This window comes from Kogia breviceps, chromosome 4, assembly GCF_026419965.1.
Source record: "Kogia breviceps isolate mKogBre1 chromosome 4, mKogBre1 haplotype 1, whole genome shotgun sequence".
NCBI lineage: Eukaryota > Metazoa > Chordata > Mammalia > Artiodactyla > Physeteridae > Kogia > Kogia breviceps.
This window is the reverse complement of record NC_081313.1, coordinates 171536111-171545614: the sequence shown is the minus strand read 5'-3', so window position 1 is coordinate 171545614 and position 9504 is coordinate 171536111. Positions and strand designations below refer to the sequence as shown.

The following is a 9504-nucleotide window of genomic DNA, read 5'->3' as shown; positions in this document are numbered from 1 at the left end:
AACTGTAGATGTTTAAATGCTAATTTTATGTTATGTGACTTTCACCTCAAAAAGGAAAAAAAAAAAAACCTAGGCACATGAGGCCTGACCTGTGAGTTTTCTAAGAACACAGGGAATAGAACACCAGGCAAGCAAGAAAGTCTGTCTGTGGCGAGGGCCAGGACAGACAGGGCTGTGGGCCTTGCATGCCATGTCTCAGGGGTTTCCTCCCCTCTAGGCAGGGCTGGACTGAGGAACATCATCATTAGAGGGAAAAGATTCAGGTTTCCACCAGGTCCTCCAGTCTAGGGCATTGGGTTCTGCATTCTCACACTCTGTGGTTTACAGCAGAAGTCTCTGTGGCCCCGCTGGCTGGGCGGGGAAGGTCAGTCTTTGGGATGGCACATGTGAGGGGCAGACGGCACAACAAAGACACAGTGAGTGATGGCTCCCGCAAGTTATTTTACTTTGAATATATAGGAAAAGAAATCTACAAATGAGAAGCTTTGTTCTACGGTTATGTCTTTTAAACAATTCTTGTATTTACAGAATATTTTTCCTAATTAAAAGCACCAGGTGAAGATACAGGCTGCTAAAAACATAAGACACAGCAAACCCATTAGAAGACCGTATGCCAAACATACTTATTGAAAACCCTTTAAGGAAACAAAGACAATGCAACCAACAAATTTACCAACTGTGCCAGGCAGCCCTTTCTGATTTCCCTGCCTGTGCTCCCAATAAATGGGACGGGGAGTGCTTACCCCAAGGGGGAGGACCCTGGCCTCACCCATGGACGACTGGGGGGATCCAACAAGGGAAGGCAGCTGTCTCCGAGGGAACCTGGCACCTCCTGGACCAACATCCCCAGAACCGTAGGCCCTGAGGGCCACCACTGCTCATAGGAGGAAGTGGAAGGCGCACACAACGGGTCTGACCAGCTTTAATTTACCTGCCAACAGGAATCTTTCTGCTATTCCCTCGCACCCCTGTATGCTTAAGGGTTTGGAGTTTTTATTTATCTGTTTTTTCCTGAACACTTAGCTACATGACACTAGCTATAATGTCTCCCTGGGGGCTTGCTTGCTCTATCTTAAATTCTTATGATTGAGAAACTGTGAGGCACTGAATTTGGACTCACAGGAAGGTATTTATGACAGCTTTATGTAATTGAAAGGTGCTGCAGTGAAAGGGACATTCAAAGCTCACACACACGCACGCATGCAGTACACGCGGGTTGGCTTCCATAAATCTACAGTGGAATATTAAATATCGAGTACTGAATTCTTAACTGTAAACTTAAGAACTTAACCTTAACTTTACATATACATAGATAACAAAGTGGTCACTAAAAGCACTTTAACAGGTTTAAATAAATACACAGAGACAAGCATGGTGTAAAGTGTGACTGAAGAAATGTGGGTCTGGAGAGGTTCGACAGTGGGGGGTCCAGGCCTGTAGGTGCAGCCTGTAGCAAGACAGGTGCTCTGTCCCTTGGGTGGAGGGGAGGACCTGGGGGGCACCCTTGACGGCGGGAGGAAGACAGGATGTGGACAGCTCATGACCAGACGTCAGACCCACATTTGCAGACCTCACAGGCCCGGTGGTGTCATCAAGGGGGCAGCCCCAGGGAGCATGGGAGAGGGCCAGACTCTTTTGAGTGACCCAGGATGACACAGAGAGGGCAGGTCCTCTTAGGACAAAACTCTGCCAGCCTGTCCCTTCAACCAGCCTGTCCCTTCAACCAGTAGCTCACTTGCATGCCTGCTGCGGGCCCCCAAGAGGGCAGTAGCGCCCTGATATGGGCAGTGGCCCAGAGCAAGGAGGTCTGCTGACAGGCCTGCTTATGGCTAAGGCACACCCAGGCCTCAGGGCCTAGGCAGCTGACCTGAGTGATCCCAACATTCCTTCCTTCACGGACACTGAGGCTTTGAGAAACAGCCTTCACGGTGCTGGGTGACTAGACTTGAACCAACAAGCAGTTGTGACTAACAAAACCACTCACCACCCCTCATCAGGGAGATGATCCCAGGTGCTGGAAGCTAAAGGTGGCAGCTGCTTTGACTGCCCCCAACATCACCATCACCTGAGGCACCTCCTCAACTATCTAAGAGGAACACAGAACCAAGAATGGCTGTCTGGGCCTGGCAGAGCCTCCTGGGGTCCAGCTCAGGAAAAGTTTTCAATGCTGTTCTGAGACCCAAGGCAGGTAGGTTTCCTCCTCCTTCCCTCTGAAAACAGGGAAGGGGGCCAAGGGAGTGGCTCCCTGCAGGCTGGTGGAGCTTCAGGTGTCTGCAAACATTCTCCACAAAGGAGGCTGCAGAGCTGCCAGAAAGCAAGCCCCTTTGATCCGGCACCCTGAGCTGGGCTGAGGAAGGTCCCTCTCCCCTGCTTCTTGCCCCGCACTATGGACGATGACAGGGGGAGGGTGGCTGGTGCAAACACAGGAGTTTCTGCTCTGGGTGCCAGCTCTGTGAAGCCACACACACATGCACCTCCATGGCTGGACAGTGAATCCAGTCAAGGTGCAGATGTTTGGAAGCCAAGTTCCTGGGTTCCCCAGGGCCCCTAGCTAGAGGCCCCAGCTGCCAAAAGGATGGAGCTGGACAGAAAGGCAAGCTGGGAAAAGCATCGTGGTGGGACGTGCATTTTTGTCCCTGACATGAGCAATAACTTCTTCCCTCTAATTTTGGGCCAGAAACTGGTGTCTTGCCTCTGGGCACTGGAAGCTGCCATGAGCAGAGGAAACACTCCAGCCCAGCATAGAGGCCCAGGCAATGGAAGTCATGTGGCACCTTGGTGGTAATGACCACCCCTGCATGCAGGATCAGGAGCTGGCCGGTGGCTGGCACTCCACTCCCCGCCCAGACATACTCTCTTGAAGATATGACTCAGATGTGGAAGCAGGACTGGCAGCTCAAGTCCACTTTGAAGGATGGTTCTGGAAAGTTGGCTCCAAAATCCCACCTGTGAGCCTCAGCACCCGGACTCCTGGTATTTGGCAAGAACGGCCAGCTGGCCCTTCCTGGGAGGACGGGAATTGGCCCTCCAGACTCCCCAGGGACTTGGAAGCTCTGGAGACAGTCGGGAAAGAAGCCTGGGGACAGCCACGCCAGCAAGTCTCTAAGGATAGCTCAAGTGCCATCTGGGTGGAAGTCGGGGACACACCAGGCCCCACAGAGGCCCGAAGAGGCTGAGTGGCTCTGTCCAGGGGTCTCACAGGAGGCTGGCCAGGCTGGTGTTGGGTCCATTCTGAGCTTGGAACTGCACAGGAGGCGGGCCGTCTGTCCACTGTTGGGGAAGAGGACACACAAGTGAGGTCCTTCTTAGAGAGGAGCAGAGGTGTGCTGGGCCACATGTCTGCGCCTGGAACGCTGCCCTCCTCCGGCTGGTCACCAGCCAGGGCCCTGCATCTTCCACACTTGAGTCAGATGGGCCCCCAGGAAGCAGCCTGCATCACCCACTTGGGTTGGTGCTATCTTGTCCATCCAAGGGGGCTCCTGAGGCCAGGCTGAGTTAGGGATTGTTGGAGAGATGGAAGGAAATGGTAGCCATGTGTGCACTTCCCTCCTCAGGAAGCATGTCCCCCAGGGGCTACAGACCAGGTGAGCTGGCCCCAAGGAGCCAATCAGCACCCTCATTTTGTCTCTCCCACCCTGTGCCCGTACCGTGATGAGGTTGTGCTCAGGGAGGCTGCATGCCTCGATGTGGTCCTGGAGCAGCTGCTGCGAGAAGTTCTGGTGCATCTGGGCAGCTTCATGAGCATCCATGGCATTCCCGCAGGCTTTGTTCAGGTCTGAGGGTGGGATACACACAAAGGATGGGCCTGCTTTGGCCTGCCACTGCCCCCACACCCTCCCCTTAGGTGTGGGTGGAGCCCTAAAATCAAACCCCAGCTCTGCCAGTGGGTTGCTGTGTGCCTGGCACATCACCTGCCCTGAGCCCTGTGTCAAGGTCAGCAAAGCTCACTTGCCAGCAGCCCTCACATGTGCCCCCCTATGTTCCCGAGTCCTTTGTCCTTGGAGGTGGATGAGCAACAAGGCCCATGGGGGCAGATGTAAGGGCTGGTAGGGCAGTGAAAGTCCTTGGGGCTCCCTGTGGATGCAGCACTCCCAGGGATTTCCTGGCCAGCTCTTGGGCACCCAGGAGCCCACCGGGAGCAAGGCACCCAATGCTCACTTCTGAGGCAGGAGGACTGAATGGACGCATGAAGTCCACTGCAGATAGGAACAGTTTGCCCTCTATCTCCTCCCCAGGGCCCTGGGTGAGTCTACGGACCTCAGTTTCACAACCTGTAAGTGGGAGAGCAGCAGTAACAACACTGACACCTGCTGAGTACCCTGGCTCGTCCTGTCTGACAGAAATGACTGCCATCCCCATTCATGGGAAAGAAACTGAAGCCAGTGCCAGGGCTCACAGCTCAATTCTTCACTCAGATGCCAAGAACTAGCCTTGTGGGTCCCAGAGAGACAGAATCAGATTCTGCGTAGATCTCACTATGTGAACGAGCCCACTGCCCTCAAACAGGGCCTCCTGAGAAGCCTGAGAATGTGCTAGAACTGGGGCTATGGCCTGCAAAGGCCCAGTCTGAAGCAGAAGCTTAGCAGGGCTTACCTAGGATCCTCTAGCCTTTGGATCTACCCAGAAGCCTCAATCTCTTACTCACCTCTTAGCAGGGCCGATGACCACAGCTGCACTGACATGTCTGGGATCTTGCTGGCTAGCTGCATGGCCGGCACCACCATGTTGTTACTCTCCTGTTGATCGAGAGCAGCAGAGGCGTCAAGGGCGGCGGGGGGGTGGGTGGTAGAAAGGGCTGGTGGCAGGGACAGCATGGGCCCCACCTGTGACCTCCTGCTGCTTGGCATATACCCACTCCTACTTCAGAGCCTATCTCAAATGACCCTCTCCGAAGTACTCCTCGACCACCCTGGGGAAAAATAAACTGCCCCCATGCCTCGGCTCTGCATGTACATCCTCCCTGGGGTATGGCCACGGGCAACTCTATGTGCCTTTGTCTTTCTAGCCAGAGGAAAAGGCACTGGTGGCAGCCAGCCCTGGACCCATATCAGGAGCTGATTAGATATACAGATTCAGGGGTCCCAGGGCTGGGAAAAAGCAGCAGTCTGTCCTGGCAGGAGCAATGAGGGCTGAACGGACAAGAGAGAGAGGAAGAGAAGTTTCTCTTCTATGTATGAACCTGCTCTTGTGTGACGCCACCTGGGACACACAGGGCTGTTGGGGCAGCAGGATGTTTGAACCCTCCAACCCTGACTCCACCACGTGATTGCCAACAGCGCCCCCGGCCCCCAATCCCCAGGATGAGCTGAGTGAGAACCGTTGGGGGCTGTAAACACCCATCCTTGACCCCGCAGTGACCAGCAGCACTGCTCTGACTCCACCCAGTCCAGAGACCACAGGCTGCTGGCCTAAATGTTGGGTTCAGGGTGATACTGGGAAAACTCCCAATGCAGCAACACCTTGCAGCCTGGGGGGACACTTGGCATGTAGCCCAGAGACGTACAAATCCTCAAAACCAACTCCTGAGGCCCAGATTCAACATGGCCACGGTTGTGCAGGACATGCTGCCACACAGACACAAAAGCCCAGTGACTTTATGCTGCCCTGTGGCCAGCACCTTGAAGATAAGTTCCAGGTGGGTCTCAAAACTTTTCAAAATTGAACCAAGCCCTTTGAAGACCTCAGAATGCACAGCAGAACAGGAAAAACTACTCTCCTCCTCTAGGCCTGAGGCTGGAAGGGAGCTGCCAGGAGGGAGAGTCCCCCTTGGCTCAGGTTCCCCCATGACAGCTTGGGGCTGCCCCACAAAACCTTGGCTTGAAGAGCGGTGTGATCCTGAGAGCGGTCCTGTATGACGTCACCCGCAAACTGGTAATGCCCGAGGATACTCTGGCCTGGCAGGCCCGGGGCAGGCAGTGTCTCCCCCAAACCTGGAGCTGCTTGAGGCGGGACCTGGGTTTAAGGACTCTTGGTGGCCCCATGTTACCCCACGTGAGCCCAGGCACAAAGGGAGCAGCAGAGGTTCCCAAATAAGCTCTATAATTTCCTCCGGGACTGCCCCGAACATGAACCAGAAGCTGCAGCTGAAGAGCTGCTCTGCCCATCCTAAAGGTGGCTTCTGGACAAACAAGAGCCAACAAGATCTGGGTTCTAAGCCTGGGTTTGCAGTTTGGGGCTGTGTGACTTTTTTTTTTTTTTTTTTTTTTTTTACTTTATTTATTTTTTGGCCACGCCATGCAGCATTTGGGATCTTAGTTCCCCAACTAGGGATTGAACCTGTGCCCCCTGCAGTGGAAGAACGGAGTCTTAACAACTGGACTGCCAGGGAAGTCCCTTTTTAAAAATTTTTATTATTTTTTAAAAATTTGGAGCTGTGTGCCTTCAACCTCCCCATCTGGCAACGAGGTAATCACAGCCACTGCACCAAGACACAAGGCAGTTGGCCTACACTCAGTGGAGCCTCACATTGAGCACCTTGTCCCTGCCTAACCCCCAGATGCACACTGAAGCCACTGTCCTCACTGTGCTCAGTGAGTAGTGTGACAGGTGTTGTAGAAGGAGTGGAGTTACACTCAGAAGGGAGAACTTAGTACTGGTCCTCCTCCTTTCAGGATGATGATACCCCACAGGGCTCAGGCCACAGCTACAGGGCACACTGACCTGGCAAATGCTTACCACATGACTGTGGGGAAGGGGATGCACCAGGCTCATTGAAAGCACTCACTCTTCAGAAGCCCTGGGGCTTGATCAGATAGAACTTTATGGGCCAAGACAAGTACCCTGCACTATCTGTCCCAAAAAAACAGCTGAAGTGCATTTGGCTAAACTACAGAGTTGATGCAGCTTAAAAATTCTCACTGCCATTAGAAAAAAGCTCCAACACAGTGGTGCAGAAAAAGACAAGACATAAAATTATAAAACAGCCTGATAAACAAAACCTATGCATGGGCAAACGCAGGCAATGGAAAGAGCTGGAAGACAGAAGACATGCGATGACTTTCTCCTTTGCTTCTCAGACTTTCTATGAGAAATAAAATACATGCCGTATTTTATATTGACAAATATTTTCTTTAAAAAATTAAAGACCCTGTATGGTCGATGGGTTAGAGCAGGTAAGAGGTACATACATCCCCAGATGGGGAGACTCGGAGTCAGCTGATCCCACCAGAGACCAGTTGGCATGGGTGGGGACCAGGCCCGGGGGGGGCACTGTTGGTGAAGGTAAAAACACAGAGTACACTGAAGACACCATGTGCGATGGGCAGAGATGGAATCCTTGGGATTGTGACTGAGAGGACACACTCCTTCTCCCCAAGTATTAACACAGGAAAGGGAACCTGCCCTCAGCCTTGCCAGCTTTGGGCAGCCTGACCAGCTCTAGCTCCACTGAGCCTTGGGGCTTTGCCTGATGACTGCCCATGACCAACACTGGCCCTGTCTGCCCCACAGATGCATCCTCCAGGGATCCAAAGCTCCCCCAGCCCTGCCTGCCCAGGCTGTCTGAGCCAGAGTGCCTCTGCCCTGGCTGAGCCTCATGGAGCAATGGTGGGTGAGGGGTCAGTGAGGTGAGATTATTGTAGGGCACAGAATGGGAGGCACTTCCTTACTAGGTTCCCCCCACTAAGCACCAGCCTGACCCCTGACACTCACCCTATGGTTTCCCAACACATAGAAGATGTGGCCCAGGAGCACAAGGGAGCAGGCTGTAAGCCGGTTCAGGTCCTCTGCATTGGACATCTTCAGGGTTTCCCGCAGAAATCGCCTTCATGAGAAGAACAGATGATGAGGCCCCATCGGGAGGCCTCTGGGGAAGAAAAGGCAGCAGTGGCCTTGAGGCCCTGGGCACATGCTGTGTGCCAGGGGGGAAGAGCAACACCGGGAGGTGCCGGGCACGGGGCCACCTGCCCTCTCCCAGTACTCACTTGGCCTCGTTATAGCGTCCCTGGAAGAAGGAGAAGAGCCCACGCACGTAGAAAGCTGCTGCTCGGAGGCAGTGCGAGCTGAGGGGAGAGCGGAGCATCACACCTTGGTGGGGTTTTTGTGAAAGCAGCCGATTTACAAATGGGGAGTGGGTGGGGGTGTATGAGGTGTTGGGGTAGATGGGGCAGTCTAGGGCCCCACAGGTGTCACACCACCCCAAAGAGCAGAGAAAGCATAAGCTAGCTAGTAAAGTAGAACTCAGGGCCTGGGGCAGCCTACCTGACAGGGAAGCTGTGGTCTGGATTGATCCTCTCCAACAAACTGTACAGCTGTGAAAGAAATGTCTGCAAGTTAGGATAATTCCACATTTCTAAATATGAGAAAGTTCAGCCCCAGATATGCTAGTAAATTGACTAGGGCTGCCTGCAACTTCCTGAGGAATGTGCCTGTACCCCAAATCCCACTCCTGTAAGCAACCTGCCAGGAGAAGGGGCAGGACCTGCAATATCACTGACATCTTAGGTGCCCTTTGGCTGTCATATGGAGGGTGTGCTGGTGGATGAGGGTTGAAGTGAGCTGAAGCTTCACCCAGTACCCACACAGTCCCTTCAGGAGGAAGACAATGGGGTGGGGGTGGGGAGGAGACACAAGGGAACCAAACTCCTCTGAGACCACCAAGGCCACACCAGGCCCTCATGACCCTGCCCACTGTGCTTCCTGACTACTGGAGCATCTGCACTGGGCTTTCTTTCTTTCTTAATAAATGAGGTGTTTTTTTAAAAAAATTAATTAATTTTTTGGCTGTGTTGCATCTTCGGTGCTGCGCGTGGGCTTTCTCTAGTTGCGTCGAGCAGGGCCTACTCTTCGTTGTGGTGCATTGGCTTCTCATTGCTGTGGCTTCTCTTGCTGCGGAGCACAGGCTCTAGGTGCATGGGCTCAGTAGTTGTGGCACACGGTCTTAGTTGCTCCATGGCGCGTGGGATCTTCCAGGACCAGGAATTGAACCCATGTCCCCTGCATTGGCAGGCGGATTCTCAACCACTGTGCCACCAGGGAAGTCCTGCACTGGGCTTTCTACCCAAAGCATTCAAGCCAACCAATCACCTGGGACGTCAGCTAGGCTTTTTGTAGCCAAGAGGTGATAGTGGCCTGAACTTAAGAAATGAAGGCCGCAGGGGTAGAGACAAGTGGCTGAATCTGAGATACTCTAGAGGGGTCAGGGCTGGGGGGGAATTGCAGGGATAAAGGGGTGTTGCAAGGGGAACCTGGTGGGAGGGAATTATCCTATGAGGTCAAGCTTTGGCCCACACCTCCCCGCCTCAGCAGGCTGGGGCACCAGAACAACCTAGGGGCCTAGTGCAGACAGCTGCCCAAGCAGCTCAGTTACAAGCTCCTTGTAACTGAGCCATGAGGCCTCACCAACGTTCTAGAACAGACATCTCAGGGTAGAAGAAATTGTTTTTTTTTTTTTTTTCTGAGGGATTCAGTAAAGCTTGGCTCGTTTTCAGTAGGGAAAAGTGTTAATGGGCTAAGGGAATGTTTCTGTCCTAGACTTGGCCTTCCCCCAGCCACGCCTATGTTCCA

General features: G+C 53.5%; 1 protein-coding gene across 2 annotated transcripts in view; it reads right to left on the bottom strand.

Moving 5' to 3' along the window:
- Positions 1-421: 421 nt before the first annotated feature.
- The window catches only part of MAU2 (MAU2 sister chromatid cohesion factor), a 32558-nt gene continuing 23475 nt past the window's right edge, over positions 422-9504 (bottom strand). For both annotated transcript variants that reach the window (XM_059063396.2, XM_059063398.2), the window contains exons 14-19: positions 8200-8249; positions 7923-8000; positions 7651-7762; positions 4646-4736; positions 3648-3775; positions 422-3270 (exon numbers count right to left, since the gene is read on the bottom strand). In XM_059063396.2, the coding sequence (XP_058919379.1) occupies positions 3196-3270; positions 3648-3775; positions 4646-4736; positions 7651-7762; positions 7923-8000; positions 8200-8249 (534 nt within the window). In that variant the 3' untranslated portion in view covers positions 422-3195. The remainder of the gene's footprint in view (positions 3271-3647; positions 3776-4645; positions 4737-7650; positions 7763-7922; positions 8001-8199; positions 8250-9504) is intronic.